The sequence below is a fragment of the Anser cygnoides genome, chromosome 7 (genome assembly GCF_040182565.1).
Source record: "Anser cygnoides isolate HZ-2024a breed goose chromosome 7, Taihu_goose_T2T_genome, whole genome shotgun sequence".
Lineage (NCBI taxonomy): Eukaryota > Metazoa > Chordata > Aves > Anseriformes > Anatidae > Anser > Anser cygnoides.
The window spans coordinates 30,730,045-30,750,496 of NC_089879.1; the positions used below are offsets into that span (position 1 = coordinate 30,730,045).

Consider the following 20,452-nt stretch of genomic DNA (forward strand, 5'->3'; position numbering starts at 1 on the left):
ATTAAAAAAAAAAAAAAAAAGAAAAAAAGTGAAAAATAAAGACTAGGAGGGGTGGGAGCCAGTCATTCACTAAGTAATTTCCAGATTAAAGAGGGTTTAGAGAAACTTGGCTAAGATCAAACTGACAACATACTAAAACTCCAGAATGCCTACAGATTGTTTGTGCATGGGTGTACAGCTCTGAAAAACATTACTGTAAATATAACTCTGCTTAGAACAGAACTTTCATAATACCATCAGTTATAATTCTGGCTGGATCTGAGATTTGCATGTTGATATTGGGGAATGCATCAATCTTTTGTCTTCTTTAGAGACATTTTTGCTTTATGCAATCCAAACCACTTTAATTTAGCCACTCAGAGGCTTGTTTTCTGACAAAACAGGATGATGAAGCTTGTTGTTCTGCAGTTTAGCTAAGTCTTCATTTGAGATCAAAGTGGAGGGTTAGCTTGTTTTTCCACATGTTCCTTTCATTCCTTATTTGTATCAGACAAGTAACAGTTTTATTAGCAACAGGAATCCCTATTAAAGTTACTCCTATTTCGTCATCTACACAATTCATTGGTAAGCAATTAATTTAGTGCTAGATGAAGAAAAAAAGACAAACTGGGCACAGAGAGGCAGCCCACTTCAAACTTTCTGAAATTTTCTTGATCAAACAAACTTCCCTGCTGCCTCCTCCAAGCCAGTTGCTTTTGACATGCTCCACTGCAGAAGTTAGTATCTTGCTTGGCCAAAGAAAACATTGTTAAGCCAAATTTTTAACTTGAATGCATTCCTTCCATGGACTTAAATAGATGTCCTGTGAACATCTATTCCAACACAAAATATGCAAACAGATTATCATAATTAGTGTATTTGCCCTGGAGCAGGAGAGGAAAATTCCTAATTTGGGCATGCTGAATTTTGAAACTTACTGTGGCTAGGTACGTAGCTCATTACAACCTCTGACTCCAGTGCTTCTGAGAAAAAGGTCTGCAGTTTACAAGGAAGGAATGAAAGATAAAAAATACAGTTTTGGAATGGAAGTGAAGCACCTTGCAGAACAATTCTTATGTGTAAGTTACACAGCTTCATTATCCATAGTGGGCCATGCTCTGATTCAAACATAAATAAGTATTTTAAACTAAAAAACATGCTCACATTCACCTAGATAAAGCTTAGCTAAATATACCAAGGAGGATAAGGATGATTTTCACATAAAACTCACACATCTAAACTTTGTTACTTAAGAATGTTTATTAGATAAATGCCTAATCCATTTTCAAACATTTGCCCTAGCTTCTGTACCTCTGAGCATGCTACAAAACTTGTAGACATCTTTTGTCATGACTGTTACTTTTCTTCCAAGTACAATTAGTTACTGGAGAGAAGTAGGAATGTAGAGAGGAGTGAGAGTTGAAGTAGACATAGAGGTTGTACTTCAAGGCCCTACATGGAGCACTCTACTAAAATCTGAGTGCATTGGAAGAATAATCCTGCCTTAACTTGGTGTTGCTTACGCCATTAAATAGTGAACTCCAAATGTAGGTGAGGTAAAACAGGAGAGAAGCAAAATATCCAAAAAGTATTGAGTGAAACATTGCTCCAGACTAGCTTGTCCACAAGAGAGTGGTTTTCTGGGCTCCTAAAAGACTGGTAGATGAATGTTGAAAAATAGGCAAGACCCCTGGTATTACTGCTGGCAAGGGATCCAAATTTCTTCATTGTCACAGCAGTAACTAATTTTTCCTACGAAAGTCAAAGTTTGTGCTTTTCCTATTGTTGAAGTAGATATATTTTTCTAACAAGGTTGGGAATATGCTGCCGAATGGGATAGTAAAGTAAAAATGCCGTACCATTTTAGAGAACTCTAGAGGGACTGGGAGTATAAAAAAAAAAAAAAAAAAACTCAGCAAATTAAAAACTCAGTCACTTATCCAAAGCAAATTGAGGCTGCTTGAACTATGCACTCTGCTGAATTAGGAATCATGAGATCACAGATTCCTTCCTTTATCTGGGATGGAAATTCCCCAAGAATATCTTTCTTTGTAGTGCTTGGGAATTTTTGAGTCATGTTTCAACCCGAAACTTGGGCATAAAAATAGAAGACATAGTGATGAAGGTGAGTGGCATTGTTTGGATCTTCGAACACAGGGCAGTTTAAATGAAGAGCCACTCACCATAGGCAAAGTGATATTAACTAGCTGAGGCCATTCATTCCTTAAAGCTCTTCCTAAATTATCTGCCTCTGCATCAGCTTATGGCTTTTCAAATTTATGGGACATCCTTGTTAGAACTTTATTTCAGTGCAGCATTCTTGATGTTACAAGTTCTTACTTTACCTGTAGTTTCAGTTGTACCTTTCAGGATATGTTGGCTTATAAACAATATTGATGTTAGTTTAATGAAGACTTTCTGTACCTTTTCAGAACATATAATTTCTGTCTTCTGCGTAGTGTTTTGTAAAAGATTTTTTCTTCAGATTCTCCCTACGAAATGGTGCAGGTAGGGAAGGGGGCTGACGAAGAAGTACTTGCTGGGGAAAAAAGGCTGTCAGTCCAGGTTACCTTTGTATGTAGCGCATCCAGCTGATCTTCTTTCTGACAAGATGTGAAACAAGCTTGTGAGACCTATATTGTATAGGGTCCACACTGTCAGGATTTACTTGGCCTCCTGTTTCATCACAAGCTTGATTGCGAGGAGGGGAGAGGAGAAGGCAAGCAGGTGAACTTACGGTCACTGAATATACCCTTTTTGAATTAGAGTTTGAACAAAAATCAATGTTTTTTCTCAGTAATTGATACTATTTTTCCATCTTACTCCTTTGTCTTTTTTATTTTGAGTCTGAAATAGCCTTTAGCTACAAACAGTAACAGTATGTTAAAACATCTCATTTCTATTATTTCATTTTGTCTGTAAACAGGAAGCCATTCTGAAGTCACATAAAAATTGGTTATTGTAGAGTACATGTTCATCGAAAAAAAAAAAAAGACCAAAAACACATTTTGAAAACTGTTGAGCTTAATACTGCTACATGCCCTGAAGTCACTGTGTGATGTGTGGGAAGGTACTTAGCTACATTTATGCAACAGAGGATTACAAATCTGATGGATGTAAAATTCACCTAGAGGGAAGGCTTTTGCCTTGAGAAAGCCATATATGTCACTGGTTGGTACTTTGTCAAATAAGATCTGCTTTTTCATTATTCTCTTCAAGCTTTAGGTGGAAAATTTTTGCAGATTGCTGTACCCACCACTGTAATGGGTTAAAACACCCAAAACCAGGGTCAGCATCATCATTCAATAAAAGTCAAAGCCTTGTACTGAGCAGCAGCCACATTTCTCATTAGTTAAGATAAAGGACCAGTAAAACAAGCTTCTTCCTTTTTATTTAAATTCTGATTGTCATCTGATAATTTTGTTTTATAAGTCTTTTTATAATCTTCATCACAAGTTTTGCCTTTCAAAGATTATATTGAGGTTATATGTAAACATTGAGATTATATCCATGTGTTCAAATCAATTCCCTTTAAACAAATGTGGTTCCTTTCACTTCAAAGGGAATTGGCATCTCTGATACAAAAGCTTGAGCAAACCTTAAGCTGTTAAATTTTAACAGGTAAAAGAAACATCCTGTCTTCAGAACTTTGCTTGCTTCATGAAACATCCAGCAAAATGCTGGAAAATCCAAGGAATCTGCAGGGATACCTGGCAGGATGTCATGTTGTCCACTAAACATGGCACGGCATATTACAAAAGAACTCTGCGTTGCACTTCCTCAGGGGATCTTGGTTTCTTTCCTTTTCCTTTATTCACTTGAATTTACGGATTTTTTTCATGCTGGCATTTTGAAGCTCACGCTTCTGTTTATTCTCTCACAAAGCATGGATGAATGCCACAGGAGCAAAACACTTTTTCTTGGAGTTAAGAAGAGTGTTTGATAGGTAACTGATGTTGTATAGCAGATGGATAATGTTGGGCCATCCAACTGAAACAGGTTCACACTGGGAAATACGGCCTCTAAAACCTTAGAGACAAAATAGTGACATGCTATTGGGTGTAGTTCCTGCAAATTTAGTTCTGATTCAACATCCTTGTCACTGTGGACATGTGCTACATTTCATCTTCTCTTATACATATACCTTTCTATGTGTACAATGCTACTGTAGTGTCTGCAGGCAAAGCATGGAGGTGAATGCTACATATTTCTCATTTAGAGACAGGACTGCTATTTGCTGTGTCAAACCGGCAGCTAGTGTTTTGTTGATCAGAGGAGGAATTATTCCTCTGGCAGCCAGAAACAAAAAGAACTCAATAAACATGCACATCTAAAGAAGAGTTAAGTCTAAGCCTGCATCAAAGCACCCTAACTTACAAACACACAGGAGCAGAAGAGTCACTTATAGAGCAGACATATCTGTGCCCCATCCTCAGGACATGCTCAAAGTCAAAGCTATTATTCTGAGCTGCTTACGGTCGAAATGGCTGCGGGCCACTAAATGCCAAACTAAAACAGTATTGTCTCAAATGCACTTTCAGAGAGGCCTTATTGTTGCTGAATGGATCAAAACTCTGTCAGATCATAAAGCATTGTGGTCTTAGGTAAATACAATGAAATGCCTTAAGAAGAACGAACTTAAAGAAAATCTTACCATAGTGGCCAATAGTAAAAGACATAAAACCCTCAGTTTATTGCTAATGCTTGTAGTGGGAGATGAGACAAATTGTATCAGGAAGTCAAAAAACAGAATAGATTTCAAGAAGCTGAGAGCTGTGACAATCTGAAAGGTTATATCGATAGGTAAGATTTGTTTACTAGAACCTTATCAATTTATTACCGTATCAATTGCCTTAAAATGAATTCAAAATGAATAAAAGAGAGGTAAGGAAGAGGGAAACTTTGAAGAAATTTGGCAATTGTAATCCTTCAAGCACTTAGAAGCTCCGTGTAATTTTGCTGCAGGGAGTTGTCCTGTAGAAGCTGACAGAAATACTCACATATACTGCGTTGCCAGAACATGAAGCATCAATACCTCAAATATTTTCTCAAATTTTATTTGCTTTAAGGACATTAAACTCTGATACCAAAGAACTTGCTCACTTGTTCCTTGAAACAATCAAAGTCTGTTGTATGACTCAACTCTGCCTCCATGTCATTTCTGCAAGATACATAGTACATGCTATGATGCTGAGTAGACTGAATAGATGTAACAGCTATTTTTCAGTGAAGAAAAAAAGAAAAGAGATTATTAACAGTAATGTTATACAAGATTTAGAGAGCTGAATAGTCTTCTGGCTATGCCAACACGTCCTTTTCAAAAGCCCCATCCATGTTTGACTATCTCATCTGTAGACTATCCTTTATTTTAAACAAGGATAAGGTGGAGAGGGGACAGGGGAGGGAATGATTGCAACTTCTCCTAATCAGGGACAAGAGCATTTGCATTCATTTAAAATATTCCTCAAAGCCTTTTCTCCCTAAATGTTGCCCATGTGCTTCCTTCTATTTCCCAGCTGAAAATCTTTCACTTTAGGCTTATTTTCATCACCTGGGTCTATTTAGCTTGGCAAGAAGAGCTGCTTCTCAGTCATTTCCCTTGAAAAGCCTATATATTGTGGATGAACAGTGGCCTTGTAGAGGCCTTTAAGAAGAATGTAAGTGTTTGTTGATTATGGAGGTAGCATTCCACCATGGTTTGGCATACCCAAGGCTGAGAGGTAAACTGCACAGCTCAAGTGCTAATTGCAGTTGTGCTGTTGCAGTACAGATCTCAGCACAGAGTGTCCTGTACTATAAGCCTTTGACTGGCTGTCCTACAAAATCTCTGTGCTGCTGTGGCATTGTGGCTCCTGGTACGCAAGAGAGGTAGATTAAAGCTATTTCGGGTGTTCTCACATGTATTGTAATCTTCCTTCCTAACTACAGATGAAGCACAGGCTGAGAGGCCACTTCAGAATGCCTCTGCAGCTTGCCGGCTCGGCTCTGTTTAGTATAAATGGAAACTCTTCAAGGTGTCAGTGGCATATTTTGCAGATCCCCTGAGCATTTATTTAAGGTGGGGTTTGTTTTCCTATTAAAACCCAAGCAAAATATTTATTATTAAGAAGCCTTGTAGTAAACTGAAAAACAGTCAGACATTGTCTTTGGGAAAATGGTAGCTGCTTTTTACAGCTTACTTTCTCTGAGAGTGGTTAATGATATGTATAAGGACTTTTATTTGCAGTATTCTGCAGCCCCCTGCCTTTACAGTTAATCAGAGTTGCTCAGTTCTCCTATCCAGACCTGGAAGGTATAAAAGCCATCATCAAAGATAGTGGGATGCTTGCTGTATGAGGAAGGCTATCTAGGCTGTTTCCTCCTTTGTTCCTGTTTCATGCCTTCTGGCAATGTGCAGGGTGAAACGGTGAATTTCTGTCAGATGAATTACCCCAGTGACTTTTACTCCTTTTCTTTGCTGTCATTTCTTGTCCAGAATTGTCTAAGAAAACCAATGAATTTCCCTTGGGAGTTGTTACACATTTGTTACGGAGACAGGGATGGGAAGGGAAACATTTAGGAAACAATAATATAAATTTCCCCGATTAACTTTCTCACAATGTGAATAGGAGAGGAACTGCTGTCTCCAGTCCAGAGATAAGTAGTTGGTTCATATGGGCATTCAGTGTTAATTGGTCTGCAGAGGGGTTTCAATGTCTCCTTCCAGTGGGTCGTGCCCCTCTGTAAAACAAGGAAGTTTTCCTGCCACTCCCAGACACTGTGAGCCTCAGTGCTTAGAAAGCCTATGAAGGTTTGTTGGAAACTTCTATATAAAAATCTAGTGGCAAAAAGTTAAGAGGGAGATTAAATGCTGCTTTCTCCACAGGGTAATAGATTTTACTTTCTGATGATCCTTAGCATCTGTCCATTCCTTTTCTTGTAGTAATATGTGCTACAGCCTCTGGTAAGTGATAGCTTATATCCCATCTCAGAGTTTTAGCCTTTCTGACTGTGGAAAGGAACATTTCCTTTCAGTATTTTCTTCTGTCCTAGACATCCCGAGGAGAAGAGGGTATTAATTCCCAATGCTTTAGCATATTTCTAGTGCTAGTGAGATACTGTTCTTAAATGAGAAAAGTTTAACTGGTTGATTTGGGGGCTTGGGTCAGAAAGGGGGCAGGCATAGCTCAAGTCCTAGGAAAAGAAGATGCCCTGGCTAATGCTGCAAGCTGCTGTATTAGCACCTTCTCACTTGCGAAGGCCTCTGTATGTATTTTTGTCTGTCTGTAAATTAGGAATTCCTTGGGGGCAGGGAAGCTGTGTCCATCCATCTGTTTATACAAGCATTCTCATTAGTATTTTAACACTCAGCCACTCAAATGCTGCCTGATCCCTGTCTCTCTCCCTTTGGAGTGGAGCTGAGGGGGCTTGCACGAGAACACATGCTGCTCTCAAGGTGGTGCAGCAGCTGCACTTTGTACGCTGCCTCCCAGGACTCCTGCTAAGTAGCACTTACTCTGAACCCGATGCAGACTTATTTTTTAGGGCACAGCTGTCACTGTTGTGCTATATATTCACCCAGTATACAGCTCTCCTCACAAAAGAGTGTAGTAAGAATTCTCTGTGGTGCATTCAAAGCAACATGTGATACTTCCAGCCAGCCCACTTGCTTTAAGCTGGGGATATTGGAAGTCAGATGTCTGTCTTGTAGGAAATTTTTGAGAGCTAAAAATCCACGTCTCTGAAGCAGCAAGTATTTCTGTGCTCTTCTGAGAGAGGTGAAATATGCTTTGCTTTTCAAGATGAAGTCTGTGCTTGGGGTGCTAAGGAAATGCCATTAAAATTAGATCTTAATGTCAGCAGTATCTTGGCTTGTTTTTCTTGTTTTGTTTTCTTTTAAATCAATTGACAGATATTGTAGCTATACCATGAATCTCTGGCAAACGTCTCACTGTAGCCCTAAATAAAGTCACTCACAACACCTAGCATCCGAAGGCTGTGCTGTAATCTAGAGCAAGTGAGTTAAGACCATTACAAAGGTTTTCTGAAATAGCTCTGTGTAGATTTAGTGATGTTTTAAGATAAAAGCATTAGTGGACAAAATGAAACTATATTTTACATTGACAGTATTATATTTCTATATTCAGTATTGCTTTTGTAATTTTGTATTAAAAGAGAAGCTGGGATACAAACTAGAATTGACTTTGTGACAATTGGGTCTGGATTTTCAGTCTAATTTTGAGGTTGAATTAACATTCACGCTTCATTTTTTAAATATTTTTTTAAAACTTTTTAAATAGAAAATAATTTCTGAAATTTTCACAAAGACAGATCTTCTCTGTCTGTGATTATTTAGTAAGTAAATAGTAGATCAGAACTGAATTTTCAGAGTAAGGAGCATGCCAACAGAAAAACACTTTGCATTCCATTCCTTTCTGCTGGATCTTTAAAAATGGGAACAAGATAGTCTTGAAAGTGCCTTGACACTTCAGATTTGGCTCTCCTGTATCTCTATATGTACACTGGTATTTTGTCCCCAGTAATTGCTGACTGTTCTCAGTGTCCATTGTAACTGCACACTCTGGGTTCACTTGAAAGTTTCTCAGATAGGCCTGTTAGCTTCTATCTAAAATAGATATATTTCTTGATTTTGATTTTTTGATTACAAATTAGAATTTTGGATTTTAACAGTGCCTCCTATATAAAGCTGTAGGGAACCAATTAACCTACATAGCATGTTTATTAGCCAGTGAGAAGACGGGGGGAAGAAGTAATCCTTTCCTGATGCTTATTACAATTCTGAATTATGGACAGAATAAATTAGATCCATCTTTAAAACTTGCAAGTCTTACGTAGTACTGTTTATGCAGCTATAATAACCTGAATTTTAGAGGGAAAGTGACATCAATGCTGCACTGGCTCTTGAAATGGGAATTGGAACAGTAGAGCTGTATGAATGAATATAGCACAGAATTTGTTACTGTTGTTATACGTAGCTGAAGAGATGACTATAAATCCCCTTCCTTTCATTTGCTGGCTGGTAAGCCATGATCATGACCATTTCCTTATTTTTCACAATTTTTCTGTAGCTCTTCTGTAGCTCTTAGCCTCAGATAGGCCAATGCAATGGCCATAGTTAAAAATCCAAATTTGCCCAGGAATATGTGCTTTATAGGTTCTTCTGATAAATACATGTTTCATTTTGGTAGTGTTTTCTAAAAGTGTTAGGCAGAAAATATCCCCCTAGAGTAAGTGAAACCAAGTCACTAGTATGACCATCTCCTGGCTCTTAATTTGACTCTAATTCTGTGTCAGTTGTAGTTACCCACTGTATCTTTATTTTTAGATATAACATCTAAATTTTGGATTGGAAGAAGCGGAAATCAGAGAAACTGGGAGAGAATTCAACATATTTCACCCTGTCACACAAGATTTTTGGCTTACAAACAGACATCTCACTTTTATGCTCAATATATAGAAGGCACAAGAGAATTGTTGACTGCAGTCTTTGTTGTAGCACTTTAGATTATCATTGTGTTGTTTGTTGGTGGTATTGTTTTTTTTTTTAGTGTCTTTTTTTATTATTATTATTTTTAAGTGAGGAATATAAGGAAGTGGGTACCTAAAAAATAAAAGACTACAGCTTATGTCTGTACCTTCTAAATACTGAGTGCAGAGAGCAGAGGATGAATCTGATGTGCTCACTAAAAAGTGGCTGAAGGTATGTGAAGGCTCTTCTCTTTTAGTTGGAGTTCCCTAATGGAGCGAAGTTGCATAGATGGCTGTAGTGAATCAATGTCATACAGCTGCAGGCTGAGGGGGCTATGTGAAATGGAGGTCAGGATACTGTCCTCTTGAAGAAGATGCATTCCACAAGGCATCGGGAGCTAACACAGTGCAATGCCGTACTGAGCAAACAGAATTTCTAAACTGTTGTCACAATAGTTGGATTTGTAGTCAGAGCATTGTGGCTTCTTATTTCTAAATGTGCTGGTGTTTGTTGTTTTTTTTTTTGAGTGTCAAGTGCAACAGGCTGGTGAGATTATCTTGGATATGTAGGGGTGTGTCTTGGTAATGGAGCTGTAAATGAATGTGGGTAAGGTTAAGAAGAATTATTTCCTATAAAGATCACTACAAAAGAAGGAAAGCATGTCCAAGGCCCCTCGCACACAACCATTTTCTGTCAGCTCAGGATAATGAATTAATTAGGGAAAAATGACTTTTAGGAGGAAAACCACAACAAATCATGCTGCAGATAGTGACTTCTTAGTTTTCCAATTCTGACTAATGTCTCTATATACTACTCCAATATAAGTAATTATAATTATCCCCTTGAAGAGGAGAAAATATGTGGTAAGAGAACCACTACACTGGATTTAACTTCTTAACATGTAAATAATGACAAGCAGACGTTGTCCCGGTCCTTTTCAGAAATGTGAGTTAACTGAGTTTGTTTAATTTCTGCACAGTAATAGCTGTAGCAATAGCAGTAGTTGAGGGAAATCTCCCATTATAATTCTAGACAGCTTCTGTAGAAGTGCTTTGTGTGCAGAATGACTTGCACAGATAAGAACTTTTCTTTTTCTTCTCTCTTCTCCCACACAGATCACCCCTGGCAGCAAGGCAGCACAGTCACAGATGAACCAAGGGGACCTTGTGGTAGCCATCGATGGAGTCAACACTGACAGCATGACCCACTTAGAGGCTCAGAACAAGATCAAGTCTGCCAGCTATAACCTGAGCCTTACTCTTCAGAAGTAAGTTGATTTAGGTTAAAATTTTTGCTTTCCGAAGGGCTTCCTGTGAAACTCATGACTAAGGGATATGCGCTTCGTCTTTGCCTGTTAGATTTATTTGAAGCAGGCACAAATATGAAGTAGACAGTCAAAATCTGCTGTGATTCTTGTAGAAGTTGGCGTGGATTTTTATAGGTATCAGTATGGTCGATATGTTATGTGAGTGTTTCTGTGTTGAATTTAGCCCATTGAATACAGGTGTATTTCCTGTGAGTTCAGGCTCTTGTTAAAAACTAAGTCCAACAGTGATGTTTCTTTTGCTCATTCCCACATGGGCAACATGCAATTTTGTTTGGTCATTTATGAGTGACTATTCTAGAAACAGCCATCATATCACAAGTGTTGTGATCCAGTGGCGGGAACCTGTCATCCCCAGAGTGCATGCTCACAGCAGACTGAGAATTTTTATTCATGGTTTAGCACCTGTGAGATTGAAAGTTGCAGAATCCCTTCGCATAACAGATCTCTTAACTTTTCCTGGTTAGTATTGCTTCCTTTTTAGAAAACTTGATCTCAAGTCAGATAACCTTGCACAGAGATTTTCTGTAATAGTTGCATTAACATTTACAGCTCTGCTACAATACGAATCAAAATAACTGCCATTTTTATTGCCTTGTGGAGGAGGTAATTTTTACATAGGCTGGGCAAAGACTGGCATAGAAAGTGGTAATTAGAAAAATTTTAATGGGGAAGTAAAATTCCTGAGAACATATCAGAAAATCTTATATTGATACAGAGTTGAGCTAAGTAGCATCAGGAACAGGCTAACACCTAAGGGACACAGAGCTTTAGCTCAGGTTTCTAAGACATAGCAGGATACTCTAAAGAAAGATGTATGGCTGAATTTCCCACGTGGTTTTGTAATTTTCAAGTTTGTCTTTAAGTGGATATCCCAGGTAATAAGTACATAAAGTGAAAAGATGCTAACAAATTTGCAACATATTTGTTAGCTTTTGTGAGAACGCTGGGTAGATCTATATATTTCCCAGAAAAGAGCTTAAAATAGAGCTTTCCACTTTTCAAGTGTTTCAGACTTTCTCAAAGAGTTTTCTTTGAGGTTGTGGTCTAGCTGTTTCAAGAAATGCAAGGAAGATAAGGAGATGCCTGGACTGATTTCTACCACCTCATATGATGTGCAAGTGTCTCTCTAATGTGCTTACGCAAGATTTTCAGCCAAAATAAAACAGACCAGGAGCCTGATCCTAAACTTACTAAAATGGGCTTTATATCAGAAGCCAGTTAAAAAATGGCCGTTTAGAATTATTGTGGCCTGGAAATACTTTAGGGTGATGGGGCAATATCTTGGATGCATGTAGTTGAATCCTCATCCTATGGCCAACTCCAACATTTTTATACTCCATTCTAATGAATGTTAATGATAAAGAGATATGTATGACACCTTTTTAAATGATTTACATTGTTTTGAGTTATTTGGAAGTTAAGGAAAAACCTTTCTGATATTTAGAACATCTGTTTGCTTTTCTATTGGATCATTGTGTTTTATATTGAGATAAAAATTTTTCAACACAATTTTATGAAAATTGCATTCGTGAGAGGAAGAATAGTTAACACACAAAAATATTGGATAGGTAACAAGTGATTGTAATTTTCAACCACAGAAAGAACAGAAGGATAAAATCAAAATCTTCTGTGACCTGGTTACCAGGAAAAAGACTGTTTTTTTTTTTTTTGTTGTTGTTTTGTTTTGTTTTGAAATAGCTTGCAGCAATGGAGCTGGAGTGGATTGTACTGCTACTATGGAAAACAAAAGCTAGTTTCTGTACATGCTGTAGAGATGGGGACACTAAATTATCTAATATGCGTAGAAGTTTGGAAACTGGAATCCTTTCAAATGGAAAGTCATATATGCGAATTAGGAATTGATTGCTGTGATACGAACATTTAAGCCCTACTTTCTGATGATCTTGGACATTAATGTGAAGTAGTCATATTGCTCTACAAAACATTTTTCAAGATCATGGAATGCCTTACCAGGCCATCTGTGGCTTGTTTCCGCTGTTGTAGCACTAAAGTCACAGGGAACTCGCTTGTTTAGTCTATAATGCCAAGGAGGAAGCAGTGGAACAGGAAATCTAGACGTAAGCACTATGAGACCAAAAGCTTTTTATTTTTCTAATGGCTATTGGCTCTCAAGAGTGATGGTCTTTCCTTTTATTGATCCTGACCAAGAAGGTTTCATGAGCGTTGTTTATAACCTGACAGTTCAGACGCTGTTTGCTGCTACTCACGTTTATTATCACACTTAAATTCCCCGTGGAGTTTCTTTTTCAGGGTGGGGGACTGGTTATTTTTTATTTGGTTGTCAAGAAAAGCGTACATGGTGTCAGCACTTATGCAGGACATAGAACTGCAAGACATCAAATATAGCAGAGGGGAAGCAATAAGACTGCCCATCCATACTTTCCTGCCCAAACAATGAGAATCTGCACTTCTCTGAGTACACAAACAGTGTTTCTTCAAGTACTGTCAATCTGCACTGTTCAGTGTAGCTAACATAGCTCTTCAATGAGTGCTTGGTGTGGAGTGCTGGCCGGCGCTCAGTTGTCCATGTTTGTCATGTAGATATCCCATTATGGGATATCTACAGGAAGTTGTGGGTGTCAAGTGTTTTCTGACCACTTCCTTCCCTAAACTCACTGTTAAATTTACCTTTCATCACCTCATCCTTGCTATGGATTCACATGAACCTTCACAAAACGTGAATGGAGGTCTTGCCAGCTATGCCAGAGGTTTGATCAGGCAGTCAGAACTTGACTTGTTACGGGCCTTTGAGTGAAATGCTGCCTTTTCTGACTGCTTGTTTTCAGTTTCTGGATACCTAGTTCTCAGTCTTGCAGTGTGCTTCCCTGTGCTGCTATTGGGAAGTTAAAGGATGCAGAGAGGCAAGTGGTGTGGTAAGGAGTTGAAGTATTTGGACTATTCCTAGATCCTCGAGGAAGAGAGGCCAGGCCAGCTCTGCTTCCTTCAGTTTAGAAAACAAAAGAATGTATCTAGCAAGTGAATCCTCTTTCTCTGCAGGAGACAGAGCAGTAGTGAGGGGAGAAGGAAAGAAAGTTCTTCGACACTGAGCACTGTTACACAGTAGAGCTCCATGAGGTACAATAATATTCAGGCAAACAATAATGTTGATATTCTAAAACATTAGATACTTATACAGCTGCAGCGAATTCATTCTTCTGTGGCAGGGGGTTTGGAAGGAGATGATCTCTAAGGTCCTTTCCAACCCAGACTGTTGTGTGATTCCTTAGATACCCATAGTACTCAGGATGTACTGAACGAGATGGTGCTAGCTCTGCAAGACAATGCTGTGGAAGGCTATGATCATACTCTGTGATGAACTCTGGTGGAAAAAGAGATTGCTTTTAATCCTTTTGTGCCTTACTGGAGTTTAGTTCTCAGTCATTTTTCAGTATCGGTTTCTAATCGGTTACTTGAGCTACACAGCTGCCCTGAGGCATTTTAGTTCTGGGCCAGTCAAAGTTCATCTTTAACTAGATGTCTGTCCCACAGAGACTAGGCCATCTGCTTATTGTCCTCCAGCATTCATTTCACAGGTGAAAAATGAGATGCATGCAAAATCTATTTTTATTTGCTACAAATAGGTTTCTTTTTTAAATTCACAGTAAATGCAATGCATGAGTGCAGTATTATTTGTCAACACATTTCACTGGAGCATCCACAACATTCATTTGATCTTAACTCAAGGAATCTGATCAGCCTCCTTGGAAAAGATTCACCAAATGTACTGACTTAGTTTTGGAAAGTGCTGTAACATGAGTGTGTCTCATTCTGCTGGCACAAGCATTCCTGTGACACTCTAAGACGCCTGCTTTGGCGTCACCATGTGCTGCTGCAGAGAAGCAGGGAAGGTGCAGGCCTTCTGTGCCTGGTGGGCATTGACACAACCTTCCCCTCCAAGGGCATGCCGATGATGGAGCACCATTTACTTCCAGGCAGCCACAATTGACTGCCTTTTGCTGGAAAATCAGGAGCTAAATAATCCTTTTTTTCTAGCAAAAGGGAAAGAATCAGAGGCAAAGCTATGAGAGATTTATGGTAAATATTTAATAGCTTTCCTTTTCTTGCGCAGCACCAAAAGATGGCTGATTCTGCAGTATTTATTTCAGGCCTGCTATAAATAAAGCCTGTGGTGACAGCAAACTGCAAGCAAAGGAAATTCAGTGGTTATTGTAAACTGCTTTCTTTTGTCTGAAGCTGTAAATAGTAAACAATTCTGTGCATGTTTTACGTCTGCTGATAGGCACATTTTAAAATCAGAACCAGATCTAGGCTGGGTTTATGCTTGAAGAATTAGAAGAGGGTGTATATACCAGTTTAAGGGTAAACAATTTTCTGTAGGCAATTGTCATGAAAGCACAGTTTAAAATAGTGGTACTCCAACTATTCTGTAGAAACATTGCCAAAAAGGAAATTATCAGTAAAACCAAACAGAAAATAAAAGTATGGCTTTGGAAATTTTTTCCTTCTTTGAATGATTTTATTACATTCATCAGATTAGTGATGCTTACATTCAGGCACTACTTAATTATAAAAGGAGAGTCTGAGCCCATGTGAATGTGACTTTTTTCTGTTTTTGAAAGGAACACTGATGCTAGTGATAATTTGCTAGTGCTTGTGTTCAGCATTCTGAATGCATCTCCTGAAGTCCATTCTGGGGGTAACTAAGTTTTAACTCGTTGTTACTGCCTTTCAACTGCTATCTTAAAACCATGGAAACTGAATTCCCAGTGCCAAACGACAGCTTCTTGGATGAGACTGCAGCAACACTTTTACAGCTCAGGATTCCCACCTGGGACTCAATGGCAAGCACAGCAGCACTGAAAAGTTCAGGGAACAAGGATCCAATCAAGACTCCAGTGAGGACTTCTGAATTACTGGATGCAGAAGCAAGTCCATTGCTACCATGTCAGACTGGACTACGGATATGAATGCCTGTCTTCTATCAGAACACTGTATTTAACAACTCAGCCTTAAGTGTTCAAAACACACTACTTACATTTCAACTTGCTTTGATAACATTTCACTAGAAATGATAGGCTCTTACCATATTTTCAAGTACAAATATGTTCATATTGCCATAGAAATATAGTCTGAAATTAGATGACACTTAAGAGAAAAGAATATCAGAGTATAAAAAGAAAAAAAAGAATTAAACACTGCCCTTTAATCTGTTTCCTTCCTGAGTTCTGTAGAAATTGTTTAAATATGCTATTATGATTATCAGCAGAATTTACAGGTTAAATCAAGAAAATACTGGCTAAATATCAGGAAAAAAATTCAAAGCTGGTGTAATGTTAGATATTCCATGTCATGTTCACTGGAGTAATTCTGATCTAGACTGGGCTGAGTACTGAGATCTGCAACCATGTGGACAGTGTGTTTTGGAGACCTGCACAAGTCAGAATAGACGAGAGTAGTTCAGTGGGAAGGGACCTTCAGAGATCATTGAGTCCACCTGCCTGACCGCTTCAGGGATAACCAAATACTAAAGCATGTTATTAGGGGTATTATCCAAATGCCCCTTGAACACCAGCAGGCATGGGGCATCAACCACCTCTCTAGGAAGCCTGTGCCAGTGTTTGACCACCCTTGCAGTAAATAATTTTTTCCCAGTATCCAGTCTCAGCCTTCCCTGGCACAGCTTGGTGCCATTCCCTTTCATCCTGCCATCAGTGACTACGGAGAAGAAATCAGCACCTCCCTCTGCTCTTCCCCTGCTCAGGGAGCTGTAGCGAGCAACAAGGTCACCTCTTGGCCTCCTCTTCTCCAGGCTGGGCAGCCCAAGGGTCTTCAGCCTCTCCTCATAGGACAGTTACTCAGTTGGGCACTTCAGTCTGTAGGTGATTGCATGTACCTGTATTCAGGAGAGGTATTACAAAATTTACTGTTGGAAAGATGATAATAGCTGAGTAGTCAGATGTTTACATGCTTTACTTAATCAAATTATGTGTGAATTCAAAATTTTAGTCAGGTTAGTAGAAAAAAGGAGAGTAACAATAATGGTGAATGTGATGTGAGACTGTTTTGCCTAGACATTTGACTCTGGAACTTCAGACAACCCTTTACCTTCAATATCCACAGTTTCTTCCCCACATTTCTGATGATGCTGAGTGCTCAGAGCATTGAAAAAGACATACTCTTCTAGTGGGTTAAAGAAGTTAACCTCTATTACTATGAGCTGACAAGTGGTACTCCCTCAGTCCTTGTTGAAATAGAGGTGAATCCCATTGCCCACCCAATCCTCTCTGTATGCAGGTATGAGAGGATAGTAGGATTTGTTACTGGATGCTAGGCTGGCATTTCGACAAGGCTGTGAGTTACCATCTTTGAGTAGTAACATTTAATGCTTTAAAAATTGATGAGTAGCTTTTTCCATGGAAAATAAAATATAAATGTCAGTAACTGCAATGAATATAAATATATTCCTTACACGAGCAGCTTGAGTGGACTGCTATTTACACTCGCTGCATTAAGTGTCCTTGTTAGTTTTAGAAAACAGCCTGGAAACTGTGGATATATGCCAAGGCTTTAAAGGACAGTGAAGTTTTCATTACAGCAAGATTCTGCTTGGGGATTAGAACGGTTCTCAGCATGCACATCACTTCCTCCCTGTCCCCCAAATACCAGCTCAGAAGTGAGGTTAAAATCATCCTTTTATTTGTCTGAGAAATATCCTATGGATGAGCTAAAGATAATCTCCATGTGAATTCTTGTATGTATTACGTTGCACTCACCATGGAAAGGTCATGATGAGTATCACTGGCGCATCTCATCAGAGTCAATGGGCTTACACAACTCAATACACATGACAGTTATAATCTTTCTAACACACAGTTAGTTATTGGTTGCATTCTGCAACCAGGAAGCCAATATGTTACCCCAAATGTTACAGCTGACAAGAAGGTCACGATGTGTTAGTGCTGGGACCTTTTCTTATTGATTAATGTTGATTGGCCTAAGCATGGATGTGTCAAAATGTAAATTATTTGCTTCAATCGGATTGGAAAGGCTGAGACGGTGTTTTTAAGAAGTGGAATGAGGAATCATTCAATCAGGCAAAATGCTAAGGCTTTACAGGATCGATCTTGAAATGCATTATTGTGTACGTGAGGTTACTGGTTTCCTTTGGATCCTTTTTATTGTGGTGTTGCATGCCCATCAGCCACTAAAAAAGCTGCCAGGCCTCATTCTTTTTTCAACAAATCTCAGTTATTGGTGAAGAAAGAGCATTTGACCCGTGTAGTAGCTGTGGTATATGTATTTTTTTTTCAGTTTGGGTTTCTTGAGAGTCTTTGTTAATTTGCCTGTTTTGCCTAGTAAGCAAGATGTAAATATATAGGTATCGGCACACTACAAAGTAGGATGTGCATCTCTGCAAGTATCTCCAAGTAGTGCTTGCAAACCTGTCAGTTGCTTGTGGCAACAGTTGAAGGTTTTCCTGTCTTTCACAAGCTCTAAAGCTTTGCCCAGACAGTAGTTACTGAATGTTATTGTGGTGGGACAGTGCCAAGGGGTGTTTGGCTTCATGTACACCACAGCAGTTCGTGTCCTCTAAACAATCAGAAAAGGTAGTGAAAAAAGTTATTTATGGAAAGCTTATTGACGTATTTTAGCTTGGAAACAGAAAGAGTGAATATATAAATGAGTTGAACTGTAGTTAAGATCTAATTATCCCAGTTCTCTAATTTTTCTTTCCATATATGCTGTATATGTCAATTAGAAATGCTCTAAAAGCCATGTGGCACATTGTAATGTCCACGTTCCAAGTAAGAGGAATTACAGGAAAACCAGCCAAGTAAATGTGCGTCAGTAACGGCTTCAGGAAATAAATTTAAATTAATTAAAATAACCCAAAGTTATTTGTGGTCAGGATGCTCAAAGTATCCAGAGTTTGGCTTTCGCTTTTAGAAAAAGTCGAGATGCAAGGGGAAAAAATAGACTTCATCTGTACAACATGAGAAGCCTATTTGGATTTAGACAACACCTGAACTCCTGTGTGGCTACAGAAGGCAGTTGTTATTAAGCTTGTTATTATTCTTCTGTGAAATTTTTTTTTTTTTTTTTTTAAGGGAGATAGATTCATCATCATACCTTTGAGGCTTGGCTGTGATTCCCTGATTTTGTTGCTGGTTCTTCAGGGTGATGCTCTACAGCAACCCCAAGAGCTGCTCTGTAATCTTTAGCTAAATGACTTTCACCCTTTAGAAAGTCATTGAGAAGCCAAGAGTTGCAGGACTGCCCTGGAGTCTGATGGTACTTGAATGGTGTAGTCTGAAAATGAGAGGTACACTATCTGCGTGGCAGGGCAAATGGCTATGTTTCACATCAGATACTTTTCAGCTAAAGAACTTAGGGAAATATTTTTGATGTCCGAGTCTTCAGAATTCTTATCTATTATGTTTACTGGGGAGAGTGATTCACATCTCTAGACCAGGTTGTGATAGGCTATATACAAGCACTGAATAAAGATAGCACCTCTCCTGCTTTTTATAACTCTCTGTTCTACATTATTAGATCTTTCCATAACCCAAATGCCTTGTCCTTCTCTTCTACTAACAAATTACTTTATATTTGCTTGTTTACCTTAATTAGATTTTTTAGCATCTGGCAGTAATTAGAAATAATAAATACAACCGTGTAATCATGAATAATAAAAACTATGCTGAACTCAAGGATTTCAAGTGAGGTTATAGACGATTAAGCTCTGAACTCTCTGATTATTTTGATTCTATTTCAGTCTCTCAGTTTTGATTCTGTAAAACCCTTCTCTGTAGCTTGGCAATCTAAATTCTGCCCACAGTTGCTGCTGGGGTGGAGGAATCTGAGGGCTGATGTCAAGTCAACTGAGAGGCGATGGAGGCATTAGTAGCCAGGCACTCTACTCAGAGGGAACAGGCTTGAGGGCAGATTGTGCAGGAGTTGGAGTGAAGAGATTTTGTCTAGCAGGAAGGACGGGGAGGGTAAAAAAGATGGAGCAAGCACTATGCAGTGTGACAGGAGGAGTCAAAGGAAAAGAAGGGGATAGAATTTGATTGCTTCTCCAACATTTTTAGATGCATATTCCTTTTCTAAAATCACAGCTTCATACATACTTCTTCTCCTGTTCTCTTCCATTCCTTCCTTCCACAAAACTCTCCAAGTTTTCTCTCTCTCTCCCTCCCTTTCCCACAACATGCACATCTAGCCTTTGCTCGGATCCCTTCTGTGGGAGTCAGGTGTTACATACTTGCAAACAAATTCTCTTTCACAGACATTTGGATAGCTGCTTCCCTTCAGGTTGGTCACATTTATGAATAAGGCTTTTTTTATTTTTTTTCCATATATTGCTATGGGTATGAGCATTAGACGTGGAAAGCATAATTGCCAGTCCTACAATCCATCCAAGTGCAGCGCAGTGCAGGGAAAGTAATTAACAAATCAGTCATCCATCCAAATACTAATATTTGTGTTCACCATTGAAATAGAGAGAGCAAAACTGCTGATGGAAGTATTTATCAATTTTATTGCAGGCACAGATGATATCCTGATAAGGGAAAACTATGCCTTGTCCTAGCTCCACAGTGATCACAGTGATATTTGAAGTATTGTGAAATGCTCAGGTTTTTTTTTTGGTTTTTTTTTTTGTGATTCTCTTTGAAGTTTCTGAGGCTGTTTTA

At 38.7% G+C, this 20,452-nt stretch overlaps 1 protein-coding gene across 15 annotated transcripts in view; it reads left to right on the forward strand.

Annotated features, from left to right (window-relative positions):
* Positions 1–20,452, forward strand: part of LDB3 (LIM domain binding 3) — a 121,760-nt gene that overhangs the window by 25,607 nt on the left and 75,701 nt on the right. For all 15 annotated transcript variants that reach the window (XM_067000701.1, XM_067000698.1, XM_067000699.1 and 12 more), the window contains one exon: positions 10,564–10,715. In XM_067000701.1, coding sequence (XP_066856802.1) covers positions 10,564–10,715 — 152 coding nt within the window. The remainder of the gene's footprint in view (positions 1–10,563; positions 10,716–20,452) is intronic.